Source organism: Marmota flaviventris, chromosome 12 (assembly GCF_047511675.1).
Source record: "Marmota flaviventris isolate mMarFla1 chromosome 12, mMarFla1.hap1, whole genome shotgun sequence".
Classification (NCBI taxonomy): domain Eukaryota; kingdom Metazoa; phylum Chordata; class Mammalia; order Rodentia; family Sciuridae; genus Marmota; species Marmota flaviventris.
Genome location: NC_092509.1, coordinates 40362796 through 40383327, shown reverse-complemented (window position 1 = coordinate 40383327; position 20532 = coordinate 40362796). Strand labels below are relative to the sequence as shown.

At 38.7% G+C, this 20532-nt stretch overlaps 1 protein-coding gene across 2 annotated transcripts in view; it reads left to right on the top strand.

Moving 5' to 3' along the window:
* Ccny (cyclin Y) overlaps positions 1-19348 on the top strand; it is a 217834-nt gene extending 198486 nt beyond the window's left edge. For both annotated transcript variants that reach the window (XM_027928482.2, XM_071599877.1), the window contains exons 8-10: positions 3724-3890; positions 11850-12012; positions 14689-19348. In XM_027928482.2, coding sequence (XP_027784283.1) covers positions 3724-3890; positions 11850-12012; positions 14689-14805 — 447 coding nt within the window. In that variant the 3' untranslated portion in view covers positions 14806-19348. The remainder of the gene's footprint in view (positions 1-3723; positions 3891-11849; positions 12013-14688) is intronic.
* The last annotated feature ends 1184 nt before the right edge of the window (positions 19349-20532 follow it).

The following is a 20532-nucleotide window of genomic DNA, read 5'->3' as shown; positions in this document are numbered from 1 at the left end:
TATTCTGAGGTACATGGAGCAATGGGGACATGTGAAAGCATCACCTGAACTGATTTGGTAGACTTTCCTTCTGATGGTTTCCTGTTTCAATATTATTCAGTAAACTTAGAACCTCTTACCACATTGGCTGTTTTATATTTGCGATTTGAAATATGTTAGTTCACAATTTTTTTCCTTGTCTAAATGAAATACCTCTCATTCATGCTGTGAAACATATGATGTCTGAGATTAACCATAAGAATCTGGCTTTTTTGCTGGGCACAGTGGTGCACACCTGTAATCTCAGCAGCTCAGGGGGCTGAGGCAGGGGGATCACAAATTCAAAACCAGCCTCAGCAATTTAGTGAGGCCCTAAGCAACTTAGCAAGACCCTGTCTCAAAATAACAAGGGTTGGGGATGTGGCTCAGTGGCTAAGCGCTTCTGGATCCAATCCCCATTCCCCCCACAAAAATAAATCTGTGTTTCTAAGATTTGAAAAATTGCCAGATGCAATGGCGCATACCTGTTATCCCAGTGACTCAGGAGGCCGAGGCAGAAAGATTGAAAGTTTGAGATTAGCTTTAGCAATTTAGTGAGATCCTTTCTCAGAATAAAAAGGGCTGGGGATGTAGCTCAGTGGTAAAGCACCCCTGAGTTCATTTCCCAGTCCTGAAGAAAAAAAAAAAAAAAGATTTCCAAACTTTCTTTTCATTAATAAAGCACAGAGCAATAATCTCTCTGAGCAAAAGAAGTATTACCCATGTATCTATTCATTCAGTTAAACAATTGAGTGCCAACCCTGCATCTTGGCAGAGCCCATATCAGTGGAAAAAGCAGACAAAAGGTCCTAAATTCCCATGCCCCGCCAAATTCATTAGGCATTGCTTACCATTGGATCCAAAATAATACATAAGGAAGTTTTTGGCTGCTTTGGGAGGAACACTTCACTTGTCTATAGTTTAGGGATTGGAGGAGGTTCTGCAGAGGAGTCAGTCAAGCCTGGCAACCCTGCACTCACAGATCATTTGACTTTTCTGAATCTGCCCAGAATTTTCATTCCATTAAGGATTTTGCTTCCATTTCCTTCCTTCTTTTCTCCTTCCTTCTTCTCCTCTACCCTCCTTTTCCCACTCCTACTACCTCACCTGTCCCTCTTTACCCACATGACCACTTATTTTAATTTTATTTATTATTGTGAAAGAGACCACTTCTTTCCTTCTCAACATTGTAGTGTGGTGAGCCTAATTCAGGCACTCTCCAGCACATAGTTTTGCCTTGTAAGTACTCTAAAGTATGACAAGTCTAACACAAGTAGAATATACTAGATTTTATTCCTCCCTCTTTTTTACTGCCCCTTCATACAGTCTCCAGCCCTTCAAATGGGAAGGTCCTAGAAAGCTCAGGGCTGGCTCAGTCTTTAACCCTTCCCCCAGCCACTGGATCCAAACCCATGTCTTCATTTTGTATGTCACAGAATTTTAAATTTACATACTAATGCTTTTTCCTTTGAGCTTGTTTACTGCCTGCATGAATCTTTGGGACATCTCAGACATAAAATGTTTGGAATGAGACCTGTGATTATCTTTCACCACTTCTCTTCCTGGTGCTCCCAGTCTCAGAGGATAGCATTTACTGGTGGCACAAGCCAAAAGCCTGGGGTCTTCCAGAGCAGGCTGCCTTTACCTCCTAGAGATATGCTCCTTTCCAGTCCTTTCCTCACTTTGCAGCCAGAGAGGTCAGCCCAGTCCCTCCCATGTCTGCAGCAATTTGCACAATTTGCACAGTGCCTGCCACATAGTGGTGCATACTGGGTAGACAGTGGTGAATTAAGTTCATTGTGCGCATGCACTTGTCACTTACCTGTTCTCATCCTGTGGTCTTTTTGTGGTATAATTATTAGTCTACTTCTGGCATAATCCTGTGCTTCTATTTATGCTTTCACATCATTTAAGAAATCTTTCCCAGTGTTAATTATCCTCTTTCTCAAGAATTTCCTGAAGTTCAGCTTTCTCCCCAGAGCCCCAAGTGAAATAACTGAACATTATGAACATTGTTATTATTCAACTGAAAATCTTTATTTTGTGAGTCTAACATTTTCCTTTCCACACAGCACCATTTTTGCATTTTGTAATATTTAAGACTTTATAGACATTATATATTATGAATAATTATTATTAGATTTCATTTTAAAAGCAGATTTTAAATAATTATTACATAGATTTCATTTTAAAAGCAGATTTTAGAAACAGGGTGGATGATGTTTGTTGAATTTCATTTATTTCTAATACAGAATTCCAGTGTGCAAATGTATTTGATAAAAACTATAGAAATAATATTCTCTGATTTAAAGGAGTATAGGACATTCTAATAAACAGATTTTTTAGTTGGGCAAATGAAAAGGCAGTCTTACCTGTGATGCAACTTAAGTGATATGCTTTGTGGCTATTTCTGGTGTCTATCTTCAAACTAAATTCTGCCAATTAAAAAAATCATTATTTGGTTTCATTTTCTAAATTCAGCTGAAATGATCTCATTTTAATTATTTAAAAATAGATTTATTGAATCAAAATCACAATGAAATACTACTTCATACCCATTAGGATGACCTTTTATTTCCTTCCCCCCAAAAACACAGAAAATAACAAGTGTTAGGGAGGATATGAAGAAACCGGAACCCTTAGATATTGCTGGAAATATAAGCTGGTATGAATGCTGTGGAAGAAAATACAATGGCTTCTCAAAAACTTAAGTAGAATTGCCATATGATGCAGTAATCCCACTTCTGAGTGTATAGTCAGAAGAATCAAAAGCACAGACTTGACCAAATATTTGTACACCATTATTCATAACAACATTATTCACAACAGCCAAAGAAAGAAGCAACTGAAATGTTCATTGACGGATGAACGGATAAACCAAATGGGGTACTTGCATACAGTAGGTGGAATATTATTCATTGTTGAAAAGAAAAGAATTCTGACTTGTGATACAATATAAATGAATCTCAAAGGTATTATGCTAAATGAAGTAAGCCAGTCATGAAAAAAACAAATATTGTATGATTCTACCTGTGTGAAATACCTAGAATAGACAAATGTATAGAGACAGAAAGTATAGTGGCGGTTTTCAGGGACTGGGACAAAGGAGGACTCAGAAGTATTGTTTAATGGGTAGAGTTTGTTTGGGATGATAAAAAGTTCTGCAAATGGATTGTGAGAATGGTTCTAGAACAGTGTGAATACATTTAATGTCACAGATTGTACGGTTGAACATTGTTAAATTGTAAATGTTCTGCATATTTTACCACAAGAATAAAATAGGTTTGTCAGTAACCACATGCAAATCTACAGTTACCTCTACAAGTACAGTTTATAAAACTATAGATGAAAAAAATATGGATTTATTTCCTTTACATTCTTTGCTCACTTTGTTGAAGCATCTGTTGAATTTGTATTGATATCATAGTTGCCGGAGTGAGAAATTAACCTGTGCCTTCTAGGATTTGTTTTTGCCTTAGAGTCTTTTTTAAGATCCAGCTAAATCTACCCTGTTTAGAGTGTAGATTTTTCATTTTTCATCAGACTCATTGAGCCCTTTGGCCTTTAAGAAATAAATATAATTTGGAAGTCACTGTTTTAAGGATGATCAAGTTGAATTTAGCAACTTTTAGAGTTTCCTTAAGTACACTGGTATGTAGGAGAAAACTGAAGGCATTTAGCTCTGGCATTGTTGTGTCTCCCCAGGTATACCTTGAAAGACTTTTAACGTATGCAGAAATAGATATCTGTCCGGCCAACTGGAAGCGAATTGTTCTAGGGGCGATCCTTCTGGCCTCCAAGGTGTGGGATGACCAGGCCGTGTGGAATGTGGATTACTGCCAGATCCTGAAAGACATCACGGTGGAGGACATGTAAGTGGAGGATGTCATTCGTGTCTCAAAGAGTGTTTGGGAAGGAACTCACACCCTTTTTGGATGCTCTGTATAGCTAAAGTGAATGAATTTGGCTATATGTCTGTTGTGAGTTGACACAAGACACAGTTGTGGAAATACAGAAAACTGACATTTCTCTTACTTTCAGATTATAAACAGGTATTGGTAATGATTTCTGATTGTGTAAAACTAGTTTATTAAAATTAATTCATAGGCAAACATTCTTTTACTTTAATTGGGAAGGTGTAGGTGTAGACTTATGTTTGGGCTCCTCATTTCACTACAGACTGATAACAAAACTTTAATGCTTCACACATTCCTCTGTGGGCAGCCAGCACAGCCCCAAAAGCAAGAGCTAAAATATTATCTGTGTCTGTTTAGTTTCTAAGAAAACATTTTCATTGCTTTGTCATTTTTTTGCAAGTTCAATTGCTTAAAATCAGCCTTGAATCACTGGGGCCTGTCCTGTGTTGTCATCATCAGGGCTTCATGTTCTCCCCACAGTTCAATGGGAGTACTACCACCCTGAAAAACGGCTCTCCATCCCCAGCCCTCAAGGCAGTGTTAGTGCTTCTCAGTTGGGTCAGTGTTCAAATTCCAGTGAGGATTATTAATAGGAGATTTTGAGACTGTTGTCTGCAATCTCTGGGGCCAGGGAATGCAGGAAATGGGATCAGAGTCTCTCAGGAAGAAAGAGTTATAGAAACACTCAACCAGGATGAGCTACTTAGAATGCCTTGTGACTATAGTCACTTCTGACACTGTTCTTGCTAAAAGGTTTCTTGTAATTTTTGTTGGCTTAGTTCTTCCAGAAACCTCCTGGATGAAGCCTTAGACAGGAGAAGGTTACTTACTGAATCCCAATCCCTCTCCCCCCACAACCCTGGACCCTAGTAACCCTGGGGATATAGCATCATTATAAAACCTGACTACCACCAGTGTAAGGGTGTCCCCTGGCTCCTCACTAGTCTGTGGCCCTCCTCTCTCTGGTCACTGGTTTACTGGGCCTTTGGGAACACATCTGTGCTCTTGGATCTCATTGTAGAGACAGACTTGTAACTCCTTTTGTGCCTATAACCCTTATCTTACATGGTAAGAAGAACATGAAGCAAGTTTTGACCAGAATAATATAATAAGGAAAATGAAATTATTGATCATGTTTCAAGGTGAAAACAGCTACAAAGTAGTTGTCATTTAGACCATAAAAGAGATGGGCCTTTGGGGTGCAAGGTGGTAAAAAATTCTGGCTTGTGTCCTTTTATCAGGGTTATTCTTTCATCAACTTACTGATATCATTTGTTGTTGAACCACATGCCGTGGAATTACATACTGTTTGTCCCTTCCTGCTTGTGTAAATTATATAATGCAAATAGTGACTTGGCATGAGTGGTGATGCTCAAGTTCTATAAGAGCACTATGAGTAGTCATGTCCACTTAAAATCTAAAGAACGTAACTGCTGAAGTCAAACTTGGGCCTTAAATATTTTTATCATTTATATCCCAGTTGTTTCTCAAAGGAAATGAGATACAAATGCAAATTGCAGATACCACAGAAGCATTAAAACAGTAGAACAAAGAAAAATTAATAGTGAGATGAATTAGAGGTGGGGAGGAGATTTCTTTTGTGTCCTTGTCTTTAATCCACTGGGTTTAACTTGCCAAAGTGCTAGCAAAACTGAATTTTTGTGTAAACTTAGCATAAGTGAAAAGTTTATTTAAAACTTTGAGAAAGTGGTAGAGCACTTGCATAGCATGCATGAGACCCTGGATTTCATCCCCAGCATTGCAAAACAACAAAATAAACTTTGTGGAAATGTTTCTAAAATATTTGTGAGTAGTCCCACTTTATCAATTCATACATGTCTCAATTTGGTCTTTTCATTAACCTTATACATATGTACTTAATAGTACTACTTTCCAGATCTGGATACTGGAGCCTGGAGAGGTTAAATAATGATCCAAAGTTTCCCCAACTGAGAACCATTTCAAACCCATGACCATTCATTATACAGTGGCCAAATGACAAAATGATAGAAATGATGTGTACCAGTCCCTGAACTATCTATGAAGATGTTTTAATTTAGTGCCTGAAATGAGATTTATTAATTTGTTACTCTCCGTAAATAAAAGAATGAGAGGGTAAAAATAACAAGTAATTTGTAATTCCAAGTGTCTAGGCTCTATTCATTGAAGATTTAAATGACTAAGTTAGGAAAAAACTAACTACTAGGAATATTTATAATAACAGTAATAACCACCACAACAGTAATAATAATAATAGCCACTATCATTTATTGAGCACTTTTTAGCTCAGTAAAGAAAATTTTTATATGTTAATTTATTTCTCATAGTTACCCATAAGCAAGTACTAAAAGCAGAGTTTGAGATAAAACTATATTCTCTTCTTCTGTTAGCAGATGGGGTCTGCGTATGGTTGTAAGCCTGTGCAGCTAAGAAAACCTGTTTTGGTGTTAGCAGCTCATCACAGCCTGCTCTGACAGTCACTGCTGACCAAACTGGATTCTTCTCCACTACTATTGAGTGGCTTGTTGGAGCTCTTAATGGCAGGCTGTGCTCTCCAGTGTTGCCGTAGACCCCAGAAGCTCCCTGTCAGTGTCTTTGAAGGTTTTTTATTTCATGAACTTGAAGAATGAAATCCACAGACAAGGAAACTTTAGTGTAAAAGAGTAGGATTTATTCAAGTGGGAAGAAAAGAAACAGAACTCTTTCAGGGTGAGAGGTGATCTGATAGCAGGTGCTAGTCTAGGTATTCATAGCACTAATACTAATGGTCCACATTTATGCTAATCAGGTTTTTGGAAAAGTACCAGTGCTATTGGTTAGCCCTGTGATCTTCATTCAGATCTGCCCCACTTCCATTTTCTTGCTGCTCATTGGCTGACCTGCCTGGGGTGATAGGTCAGGTTATCCCAGCTCACCTTGTCTCAGGCTTGCACTGACATGCAGCTGCAGCCACTGCTGACTGTCCACACTCCAGCCTACCTTCCACTGCTGCTTTCCTGGAACAAGGGCTTGGATTCATTACTAATATTATTCCCATTTTACAGATGAAAATGAGGCTGTGGGAAGTTAAGTAGGATGTCTAGTCCACTTGGCTACTAAGTAACAAAGCCAGAATTTATATTTCTTCTCTTCTAAGCAGTTGAGATTAAAATTGTTTCACTTATCTATTTCATGAACTTGAATGAAATAGTGGCACTTCTTATCCACCAACACAAAAATGTACATACAAGTTAAAATTGCATTTTATAATTAAAAATGACAACTATTTTTTGAACGTTGTTTCAATCAGATTTTTTATTGCCATGACCAAAAGACCTGACAAAGACAATGTGAACGGGGAAAGTTTATTTTGTCTTAAGGTTTCAGAGGTTCAGTCTGTTGCTCCGGGGCTCAGGTGAGGCAGAACATCATGGTAGAATAGCACCGGGAAAGAAAGCAGCTCAAGATGATAGTCAGGAGGCAGAGGGAACTCTGCTCACAAATGAAAAGATATAAAGTCTGAAGGCACACCCTACCTCCTTCCAGTTACCCTCCTGTAAATCTATATCAGTGGATTAATTTGCTGATTAGGTCAAACTTCTCATAACCTAATCATTTCACTTGTGGAAATTCTTGTATTGTCTCATACCTCATATATAAACTGTAACAAAAGTCAAAACTTTTCTACATAAGGAAGATGGAAAATTAGGCCAGAGTTTTTGCAGCTGAAATTAAAGTTATATCAAGAATTATTTGGGGGAGAGGGGTGTTTTCAGTGGTAGAGTATTTGCTTGCCTGTGACAAGATCCTGAATTTGTTCCCCAATACCATCTCACCACCACCACACACACAGAGATTTGTTTTGATGAGGATATTTTAAAATGTCTGGTTTTTGTTGGATAGTCCATACTTCAGGCAATTACTACATTATAGTGAAGTTAAATTATTTTTCAAGAGCAAAATAGTAACAGTAAATGTTTTATTGAATCCAGCTGCTGCATTATTCAGTATTTTGAAAAAACAAGCACTGGAGTGCAAAAGTTCTGTACAATATTTTGTCCAAAGAGGATTGATAAATTTTTTTAGCCTGGCTTTTGTTCTTTCCTTGAAACCTGTTGTTGCATCATCATGCAAGCTACTGGCTGAATCTCATTAATTCATACATTTGAGCATTAATGACTCAAAGGCCTAAGGTTGAGCAGAGGAAGAAGCATGCAGGGAATGCTTTGTTCTTTAAAGACCAGATTGTAAAGTCTTCCTGAAGAAACTGGGTTGATGCCCTCTTCCCTGGTGGTCCATTTTTAATGTTCTGTTTAATCAGTGGTATATGGATTAACATTGATTAACATTCCATAAAAGACTATATATTCTTCTAAGGAGGAATTGATCAAACAGTTGCATATGTGGAATCGGGAATTTACAAGTTTCTTCCCTGCCAAAAGGTAGAAGGAAGCAAGAGGTATCTATTAAAAGTAGGGGGGTATTAGCCAAAAGAGTGCCCTTGTATCATGTTTACAATTCCTGATTAATACAGAGGTATTCAGAGCAGTTGTATCTCCATATCTGGAGGAACCAGCCAAATAACCATGACATCAAAGCTCTTCACATATTTTGGCTTGTCCATCACAGAAAAATATAGAAAAATTTGTCTCCCCATTTCATTTTTATGGTGATATTGAAATTTTTTCACCATAAGTTTTGATAATTGTAAAGGCGATCATTTGCAGTATAACAAATGTAATAACACGTTTATTTTATTTATTTATTTTTATGTGGTGCTGAAGATCAAACCCATGGCCTCACCTCGCACATGCTAGACACTCATTCTACTGCTGAACCACAAGCCCAGCCCTGTTATATTGTTTTAAAGTTAAAAGTATGCATTGAAGACTAAACACCAGCAATATGATTCCCACCATGACCCATGTTTTTTAGAGTTGAGCATTTTATATTGCTCCTTTTTCTTTTTAAAATCATTATTTCCTATCTAGTTTTCTCCCACATTAAATTTATTCCTCAAAATTGTCCATCACAAAAATGTACATACAAGTTAAAACTGCACTGTTATTTTCTGGACTTTAGTGGTCTAACTTATTAAAAATATTTAGGCCTGAGTTCGTAGTACTCAGTTGATCAAAACAATGTATCACATTTTTATATATTTTTATTTTATTTTATATATCACATTACTAAATAGAAGAAGTAAAGTGTTATGGGAAATCCATCTCTTAATGAGATCAGTATACCTGTTTTTCTTCCATTAATTGATATTTTAATTTGTGATTGTTACTTATTGATAGGATGAAGCAATAATTTAGCATAAGTTTTATTTCCATTTGTCTTTTCTCTTTCTTCTGTAACATAAGTGCTGAGAGGAATATATTCATATAAGTAGATGAAATTGTAAGGTGTTTTGTTACAGTAGCATCACTCAAGTGTTTCCAAATTATATAGTAAAATTACACAGTCACCTATTAGTAAAAGTTATTTAAATAAGTCTGCCAGCCACTTTCTCAGATTGTTGAAAGCAAAATCAGGATTCTTTTCAGTTATTACTGGTCATTAGTTATTTGTTTTCACAACATCAAATGGTATCATAACTCTTTGCTTAGCTCCTTAGGGATTTTTTTTTTTTCCTTTTCTTGGGACAGTGAATCTTAGCAAGTATGGATGAGTGGCCTCTTTCCTCTCAGAGCAGGAGAAAAATGACTGGGAAAGACGAAGCTGACAGGCAAACTTGCTCCCTTGGATATGTTCTCTGACAGAGTTACAGATCTAGAAATCTCTTTCCTGATGTTATGTTCCCCAACATTCTTGGAGCATTATTTTTACCTTAAGTGAGTGCATCCTGAATTTGCCCACTGTGTGTACTTCCAATTGGAGAGATTGCTGTCCATATACCATTTTGGATAGGATCATTAAACTAGTTCTCTTAAAATATAAAATTAGAATTTTCTGCCTTAGCATTGGCACTTCCTAGCCACCAGACGGCGATCTTTCCACAGGCACCTTGCATATTCACCCCAGAATTGCTCCTTCTAACCCATTCCTTTTGGCACTTCTGGCCTCGGCAGTATTTTTGACACTCTTGTTTTATTGAAATATTACCTGGAATTCCAGTATTTTACAGGATGATCTCTTACTAAATTCATTTAAATGAAGCAATAAAATAAAAGTAAATTAAAATTAAAAAGTTTTTCCAAATAAAAGTAAACTCCTTAAAAATATAAGATTCGGAATAGTTTGTACATTTGGAGCTTGTTAATTCCTTTCACTTGACTGTATAGAAATAGCAAGCAAGATATGCTTATCTTTATCTTATTGAAAGACCCTCATTCACATGACTTCACTTAGGCTTTCATCAGCAACTCACTGTTTTGAAATTCTTACGTGGCCTGATAGTTTCTGTCCCACCAAAGCCATCATTCAGATACCAGCCTCCCTTTTCTTCTTTAGCTCTGTCCCTTGTTTCAACAGCGTGAAATGAGGGCACATTCCTCCTTTGCCTCTACTACCTTAGTTAGATGACTCATCAGGCTCAGGCAAGATGGCACTGTACTCAAGGGAAAAGGATAGTGCTGAGGTAGTTTGAGATCCCAAAAATCAAATTGTGTGTTCAATGAGGTTAGCAGAGCATGACTCAGAATGGGATCTGGAGGACAGAAGCCCACCACTGGGGATAGGGCTTGCCAGTGTTGAGCTTTACCTGTGGGATATGGTGACTACATGGCCTGCCTTCCTGTACTGGGCTTACTCAGCCAGAAGAACCCCACCATAAACCCTTGTTCCTTTCTGCCAGAACTTCAAACTTTCATAAAATCAGTTCAGCTCAGGGAACAGGCATGTCAAGTCAGTTGTCACAATTCCTGGCTATGAGGAGACAAATAGGAGAGACTGAGTAAAAACAATTACAAAATAGTGTGATAAAGGACAGAAATAGAAGACTGCAGGGTTCTGTGAGCCTGGCATCACCAGATATTTCATGGAGGAGGTGGTGTTGGAATGGAGCACTTTGTCCAGGACCAGTGCTTAAAAAATTTTATCTGTCACTCCCCTTGCAGCTACTCAACATTTCCTCAAAATGGAAATGGACTGACAAGATGTATCATAACACTATGTTTTTTCACCCATTTCTTTAGTTGACTGGTTCTCAAAGTGTGAACCAGGGCCCAACAGCCTCAGCATCACTATCACCTGGGAACTTATTATAAATGTGATGTTTTCAGGCCTACCCCAGGCCTACTAAATCCAAGTCTGAGGGTGGAGTCCAAAAACATGCTTTCCCCAGGTGACTGGCATGCATACTGAAACTAGGAAACTGCTGCTTTGATAGTTCAGGGTCTGTGAGCTCCCTTTAAGGATTGGGGCTGGGATTGAACACTCCCCACAAACCTTTGCAGCAGTCTCTCCCCTTGAGAAGCCCCTAACAGTTCTTACACTCTTTTCTCTCAAAAAGTAGGAAAGAGCCATTGAGAAATCCCAGTTCTCTAGGTCTACAGGGGCCATTTTTTCCTCTGTGTAACTGTCATGAGGCCCTCACTAGACTTCACTTGACAGCTCTTGACTGCTTCATCTAGTCTGCCATGCAAGCAAGGTGCAGGCCACATCATGCGAGCAGACTGTTCATGCTGAGATTTGCAGCCAGGCCTGCTGTGTATGTGTTAGGTGTCAGTGAAATGAATCACCCTGAAGCACTTCCTGGTAATCATCCCAATTAATCAGGCTTCATCCTTCTGGGCACTGCATCAAGCAGATTCAGTTTTTAATACCAATTTGGTGGTTAAACTGCATCTCTGGTGTCCAACCAGGCAATTAATTAGATCATTTTTCTCCCTGGAGGATGGCAGTTTTCTGCAGTCTGGTCTCCAGCAGCTTGGCAGGCCACACAGCCTGGTGGGCAGCTAAGTTTGTGCTATTTTTGCTTTTGCTTTGCAGGAATGAGCTAGAGCGACAGTTTCTTGAATTGCTCCAGTTCAACATCAACGTCCCTTCCAGTGTATACGCCAAGTATTATTTTGATCTTCGTTCTTTGGCAGAAGCAAATAACCTGAGCTTTCCTTTGGAGCCACTGAGCAGGGAAAGGGCCCACAAGCTTGAGGTAAGATGTTTTAAGACATTGTCCTGTAGAGCACTGTTGCAGATGTACCTTCTCATTACCACAGAAGTACAATGGTGTCTCCCATTTGCTGTTGTAAAATAAGGACAAAGTCCTTGGAGTTATTGCTGCTCAGTTAATTTAGTTGATTATAATTTGCACAGCTTCACATTTTTAATAAACTTTATTTAAAAAAAATTTTTGTTGTTGTTATAAATGGACAGAATGCCTTTATTTGTTTTATTTTGTGTGGTGCTAAGGATGGAACCCAGTGCCTCATACATGCCAGGCAAGTGCTCTGCCTCTGAGCTACAGCCCTAATCCCTAATAACCTTCTTAATGTCATATGTATTGATTCTATTTTGAAATTAAAGATTTTTTAAAACCCTTGTCCTTATAAAAAGGGTTTTTAAAAAAATTATAAGCCCCTTCAAAAAAGGTATTTCCCAGCATGCACTTAATAGGGGAACCCTCCAGATGACTTTAACAATCGGCAATCCAAAAAGGTTTGACTTCTTTTTTCTTAAATATTTGTTCTATAGTTCAGTTAGAGCTGGAGCCAGCTGCACCTGGTGGTCTTGGTCTGGGTTAGAGCCATCATTATTAACCTGAATGACTTTTGTGTCTCATCACAATGTATTTTCACCATGCTTTTCCCATCTGACTTTTAGACAGGAGGGAATGGCAGGGTAGTAAGATCACTGGTGAGACATGTTCCTCCAGAGAAGGTGTGCTGAGGCTCTGGTCTCTTGCCTCTGGAATTTACCACTGGCAACATTTCGGTTTTATTTTAGAGAGCCTTGGGCTAAAGTGATAGATGGCATAATCCTTTCCCAGGCTTGGTAAGAACCAAGAGGTCCAGGGCTGAGGCTGTGGCTCAGTGGTAGAACGCTTGCCTAGCATGCGTGAGGCACTGGGTTCGATCCTCAGCACCACATAAAACAAATAAAGATATTGTGTCCACCCAAAACTAAAAAATAAATATTAAAAATTTTTTTTTTAAAAATCAAGAGGTCCTGTGCTGCCTGCTGCACCATTCATGTGAAGTGAATGCTGTCCCTTTTCAGTATGGTGACAGGTGGGCAGCATGGTGGTCTAACAGGTCTAAAAGCTGAATGAAACAAAGCTGAGAGGTAGAAGAAGAGAATTATTATGGATTATAGATTTAGGAAAGCAAACATTTTAAAAAGGAAATAATATGTTAATCCCAAGAAGGAAACTTGGTAAAACATTGGAAAAGACCAGCTGCCTAGCACTGGGGTTTAAATGAAAATCCAGAAGAGGTTTTGAGAATTCAAGTCATTTTGCTGTGATCCTGTCCCAGCTGTAGGGATGAAAATACTCATGTGGTCTGTGCTTCACCTGTTCAGATGGAAAACCTTCCCTCTGAATGATTTCTTCCAAGGCACATGTTCAAATCTTTGCGAACACATGAACTACAATTAGGGTTTCCTGGTGAGCATGACCCTCTCTCAGTCCAAACAGCAGGCCCTGGTCTACTGCCATGGGCTCTACTTGTTCGTTCAGTACTAGGGAGAGGAAGTTTTGTCTTTGAAATGAATTAGTATGTCTGTGCACTTGTGGGGATGTGAATAAAGCTAACATCACTTTGCATAATAAAATCTAGAGTAAGGTAGAACATTATTAATCTGTGATTATATTACATTCAGATTTAAATGTTTATAAGCTGAAAAACAACAGATGGTAATCTTAGGAAATTTAAATAAATGAAAAGAATTTGCTCTGAAAAAGGATAGCTCTCCTGCCCCTAAGGAATCTGATTTTCTTTTCTTCAAATATGCCATCTATATAATATGTATGATATATGTTTTAGATGAGGAATTCTGTTATAATCTGTCAGCTTCCCTAATTCATTTCTCATCCAGACAGAAGACATCCTTGATTTCCTGTAGCTCTCCTCCAGTCCATTGTTCATGCTATCACAGGAATTGTGTTTCTAAAATGCAGTTTGGGGTTTTGGAATGTTGTCTTAAAATCATGGGCAGATTTGTGCTACCTAAAGAATAAAGCCTGAGCCAGCTAGTATGGCCTTTTCAGTCTGGTCCCAGCTGGCTTGCTGTCCTTTGGTAGCCCTGAGCCCTGGCTTTGCCCACCACTTACCATGCCAGCACCATGTGGCTAGGACCTTCTGCCCTTGCTGAGGATATTCTCACTCTCTTGGCAATTTCCTCCTCCTCTTCCTTCTCCTCAGGCATATCCCTGGAATCCTGGTTCCATCCTTGGTCACGAATGTGTCCTCAAAATAGAGTCAGTTGCTCATTCCCTCTGCTTCCAGGTACTTTGACACACCCCTGTTGTGTTCATGCTCTGTTGTGTCATGCCTCTGTTGGAACTTACGCATCCAGTCAGCACACTGACACAAGGGTACCACTATGAAACAAAACTGTACTTGGGACTTTACATTCTACTGGAAAGAGAGAACAAACAATAAGCACAACAAATAAATTGGCTAGTATGTTAGAAGGTGGGTAAAAAAGAAAAGTGCAATAGGGCCAGGGGATTGCTGTGTTCCATAGCCTTGTTGAGTGTACGGTGTTCATGGAAAGACAAAAGCGGGGGAGAAGTTGGACTTGCAGATCCCTCCTGGCTGAGAGAAGAGCTGCTTCCAGGCCAAGTGGGAGTCCATCTCTGAACTGCTTTGTCTCTCTTGCCCCTCAGGCTATTTCTCGCCTCTGCGAGGACAAGTACAAGGACCTGAGAAGATCCACGAGGAAGCGGTCAGCAAGTGCTGACAATCTGAATCTGGCGAGGTGGTCCCCAGCCATCATCTCCTAACCATGGATGTCCCCACTGGAGGCCGCACCATCCCTCAGTTTCTCCTTTAGTTTGAGAAAAAACGAACTTGGGGTGGTTTTGTTTTTGTTTTTCCCTTTCCTTTTCTTTTTTAACTCACAGCTCCATCAGGCTGCCTTTATGACCTCCTCCACGCTGCGTGAACTGCACGCAGCAAGGCTTTGAGGAAGCAAGATCAGTATTGTGGAAATCCTGTTTCATGCCTTTCCCCATCATCAACAGCACTTCCTTCGTGGAGGAAACAGACTCTAATCCTGGAGGAGGAAATAAAGGGAAAGGGAAGTCGTGTGGAGGCAGGGAAAATGGTTGAACGCCTTGGCCATTTCTTAAGTCCCCCATCTGGTCAGTAGATGAATATGACAAAAAAAAAAAAAAAAAAAAACAACAACAAAAAACCACACAGTAGATAGCAGAGTTGGATGTGCATTAAAGACGGGAGTGCCACGTTTATCACCCCCATTTGGATCAGTATGTTGTGTAAGACTTCTTGCATTCCTTCTTGCTGCTTTTTTGGGATTTGGGGGATTTTCATTCGTTTGTTTTTATTCCGTTTTCATTTTGGTCCCACAGAGCAGAGAATATAGTTTGTACCCACCATGGCACAGACATCCAAATAAATAGTACCAGTTTGTTTCTCTCTGCACTACTCTGCGAGCTGTCTTCTGAGCTTTCTTCCTCACAAGTGGGCTGTGCTCGTTATATTTCTGTACATCTTGATTTTATACAGTTTTTCTTCAACCATGGCAAAGTTAACTTGACTGTAGTGCTGAACCAAAAGTATCCCTTGCCCTTTTTACCCCTCACCCCAAGAAAATTTTAGATCATATGGGTGCTTGTGCCTTCCAATTATCTTGCAGTTGCTGTTTTTCCCCCTCTGGCCGGAAGTTTTAGTTACAAAAATCAGTCAGACTTTGTGGACTGAAGGAAACAATGTGCAGCCAAGGGCATCCTCTGGTTGAGAACTTTCCCAGGGAGCTCATTGTTTGCCCAAGTCATTGTGTAGGAGCCATTTCTTTGTACTCCCTGCCTAGTTCATTCTTCTACTTCCATGTCCATTGTTGCAAGCAATATTATTCTCAATTTTTATATGTTTACTTTAAATCAAAGTTAGTCTATTTGTATAAAATTTTTTAAAAATCTAAAATTAAAAAAAATGGGGTGGGTGGGGTATTCCAGTGGGCGGACCATCGAAGGGAAAATGTTACTATTTACTGAGGTATTTTTCACAGAATGATGAATAAAACAACTCAACTTGCATTTTCATTGTGGGTGCTTAGAGAAGTTATACAAAATTCAAACTGTGAAGGCTTATGCTTCATTAATTATGACCGAACTTTGTCATTTTCTGACTATCCCTGATTTCCTTATGGGCTAGATAAGAATCTTTTATATCAAATAAAGTAAAAAGGTTAAAGATAGAGTATCAAATAGTAAATTTGATATGAAGCCTGAGAATCTGAGTCATTTACACTTTGGATTTTGCTTATTTTATTAGGTAACAGTGACTGAGGTTTCTGAGCTTTTTCCTTTTTCAAGTCTCTGAGGCAAATGGCAGCAGTTGGTCTGTTTCACCTCCCTTCTATGTGAGCTTGGAAAACTTTGGACTCTTACGTTAGTCTTAAGAACCTTAAAATTGTACCCCCAATCTCCAACAATCTCTACTCTTAATGAAACAAGTTTGGAAATGGAGGGGACTCAGAAAGTCAAGAACACCCAGCCAAAGTGCTAGTCAGGTTTCAATGGAGTATGTGTTATGTATGATCATAATTGTTCAGGCCAGAATAATGATCAGGTTCTTCCTGGACTGAACTTTCAGACAAGCAGAAAATGAAGAGTTAAATACCTTCCCATGTAATTGTGTTGACTTATTCTGAATGAGTACCAAAATCACCTTCTCTCTTCAAGTAAGAGTTGAATTTAGAACTTTAAACAGAAGTCTAAAAATGTAGAAAGTATCGTTTTATATTCCCTAATCTCTATATAGCTTCAAAAGGGACATATTTTCTTAGCTGAATATGAATACCTCTTAGACATAAATTTGTTCCTCTCATGTAAAATATCTTATTTTACTGATCCATTTCAGGAAAGAGGTTCTGCTGACTTTATAGCAGAAATCTTATTTTTATCCCTTTTATTTGAATGAGAGATTTGAAAATTGAACTATGTAAATATTTCAATGCATCTACTATAATTTTGTGGAGTTTATTAAACTACTTTAAAAAATTGTATAGTCTATTTATTGTATGTATGTACATACAGTCTGATACCTGAAACTTAAAGTGGATTCCGTAAAACCTGGCTCAGTCTTGTTTAGACTATTGAATATTGTTTTAGCCTTGTGCACTGGACTCTACCTCTGTATAGGAAATTTTTCCGTATTCATTAATTGGTATTGGTCTGTATTAACTGGTTATGTTTCTTGCACTAAGGACTTTAAAAACTTTGCTGTAAGTGTAGCTTTTAGTTTTACCTTTGCAGTATGATCACTTGACACATCGGTAGATAACTTAGATTTGGTTTTATTTTTCTACATGATGATGAAGACATAAAATTTGTTTTCTGGTTTGTTCCAAGTTTGCCAAAAGATAAAAACAACAAAACCAAACCCAAAATCAGTATAGTACCTATTGGTAAATTTTAGGGACTGTAATTTGTTTGCAGGGTGATTCAATACCCTACAGTTTAAACCAGATGATACTTAAGAATATAATGTCTTAATGTAATATTTGAATGGAGAGATTTTTGTCATTAATGAAGGGTGAAGAAAACCACACATTTATTTGACTCTAATTTTAGATTTGACTTAAACAACAAAGTCATTGGGACAATAAATATACATCCCAAAGAATTTTGTTTTACTTTTCTTTAACTGGGGAAGGAAAGGAAGTCAGGGGTCTAAAACCAAGTTGGTGGGCAAGGTGGTAGATCTACAAGCCCTGGGAACTGCTCTGGTGCCTTAATGCACCTCGTGAAGCCTGGGGCTCAGCCTCATCTTGTCGCCTGTCTTTCAGGCTGGCTCTCTTGTGTTTCTTCTCTTGGTCTTTGGCAGCGGTGTCTCCATCTTGGAGTTTTTCTTGGTTCTTGGTGTTTTGCCCCTTAGCTGAGCTGTAAGGCAGAATTTGGGGGAGTGAGCAATTTTTGACTTTTCCTGCTGCTTTTGGGTAACCTCTCACCTAAAGCCACATTTTACGGCTTTGAATTTTTTAAAAATAAAATATGATTCCTGGTTCATTGTAGGTGTTTAATAAGTGTTAAATAAATAAATACATACATAGAACAAATAGTGCCTGCCTTCCTGCTGCTTTTTTTTAATTTATAATGTTGAGATAAAAATTAACAGATTTTGTGGGTGCTGAGATAATGAATTCTTTTTAAATAAAAACAGTGAGAGAAAGTATATTAGTTCTGTGAGTCTTGAGAGATTCAAAACAGGATGAGACTTCCTTAGAATCTTCCATCAATGGAAATGTTTGCGTGATGGAGGCCTAACTGCCCTGTTTTATCTTAAGTCACTGTCTCCCTGAACTTACTGGAGTCAGCATCTCAAGACTTACACTGGTTGGATCCCAACCATAGGGAGTTGGAAAACAAGAAGGAAATAAGAAACATGCCCCTGAATTGAGATGAGAAGAGGACACTTATACCCTGCAGACTGCAAGGAAAGCCCTACAGATAACTTCATTAAGATAATGATTTGCTGTTACTGAATGCTGAGAAAATCTGCACCTGAAAACAGATTGCCCCACAGGTACCAAACAAGCTTCTGTAGAGATTAGGGAGATGCCTCGGAGTGCTTGCAGCCACAAAGTTGATGTTCGGCATTTGGACCTGACCAAGTCAGCAGACTTCCTCTTCAGTTTTTCAGGTTAGGTTTCCTTACACAGTCTGTATATGTGAAGGGACTACAGGTCCTCATGTGCCACTTCCCATGAGAAATTTTCTTCAGGAGTTAGTTGTCATTACCAAAATGATCTGCTTTTATTAAATGCTCAAGCAAAATAGTCATTGGAGATTGCTGTATGTGTGCACTGCTGCAAATCAAAGCTGTGCATAAGTAACCAGGCAGAGATTTGTGCTGGAAATTATATATGTCCCTTGCAGATCTATGTAGAAAGTTCTAGAAGAACCTGTTACCATAAGAAATGGACTCACACGGTGTCTGAATGGCATTTGGATTTTCCAGGTATCGATAAATGTGGGATAAAAGAATGTTATTTCAAAATAAATACAGTTTGGAAAAAATATTAAATGGAACTTGAACTTATGCATAACATTTTGTTAACATTGGTATTGATCCGTGTTGTAATGAAACCTTGGGTTTTGAATCTCAGTCTAAAATTATAATGTAATCCTAAACAAATTGCTTCACCTCTGGATCTTTCAATGAACTGGGCTATTAATCTTGCTTGGTTGTTTTTGCCACCTCGCTTTGTTTCTGAACACACCCTGTGCAATTATTCTCACATCTTGACTGTTGGATACATGTAGGAAGGCCGGGCCTAATAAAAGACAAGTACAAGCCAGACTGAATTTCTCTGGGGGAAATCAATCTTCTTTCCAATGTCCCCTCCCAGAGAAGGGTGGCCATTGGTAGATGCAGCAGATCTTACATAAATTGGAAGGGTATCCAAATTTCAGCTACTGTCCATTTTCCCTTGGGTCTCTCCTGATGCAGTTCAGCTTTTACTGTGTCCTTAAATTGGACTTTCCTGGGTCTAGATGTGATTTCTTATCCACATTGGCAGATGCAGAAAACCTTGGAACATGAAAGTTGAATGTGTGAGTGCATCTCAAAGTGAGTCTGTCCTGAAAGGGGTGCTGCATCATGGTCTAACTATTGATTGATGCTTATTGCAGTCCTATAGACCAGAGCTTAGGAAGTCCATCCTTAGAAGGAAAGGATTTTGCTCCTTTTATGGCATCTGCCATTCATCCAGGAAGATGAGAAGCAGCCACTTTCAGTTTTCCTACATCTGCCCCTCCTCATCAGCTCTTGGGGTTTGTGTGAAAGGACTTGCATTGATGGTACTGAAAGTTGGTGTCGCCTCCAAGGACAAGACCAGCATTTGAGGTACAGTGATAAATGATCATTGTATAAGTTCAGAACATCTGAGTACAAGGCCTGTGACATGAATGACATGGTTTGGCATTGGCAACTCATCATCTTTACAACAGTGAAGTGTCACTAGATTATCGGAAGATCCTTCCCACACCTAACACTAAGTTATTCTATGAATGACCTAGTTATTCTGGGATTTTTCTGGACTTTTTTGAGAGTCTTAACCACAGATTTTCTTACCCCTGTAATCTTTGGAAAACAAAAAATAAAGAATTTGGGGTAGACTGTAGCAAAGCATACAGAGTCCCAAATGCCTATTACATCCCTTCAATCATTCTCTATAATATCCTGCAGAGCAATGGGCTCCTTAGTGTAAGCTAAACAGGAAACAATTTCTAAAGTATTTTCAAGAAAATGTATGTGTTTGTTCCATAATGAGTGGATTTTATTGAAGGCTTTACCTTATCCATTCAAAAAAATATTGACCATGAGCTATGCTGGACACCATGTCTCCTATGTGTAGGGACCAATACAATGAGAAGAGATGAGATCTTTGCTTTTCTTGTGGACATTTTAGCGGGGCAGTCAGTCACTACACACCATACAGATAGCATACTTTGGATTGTGATACATGTCTGGAGGAAATTGGG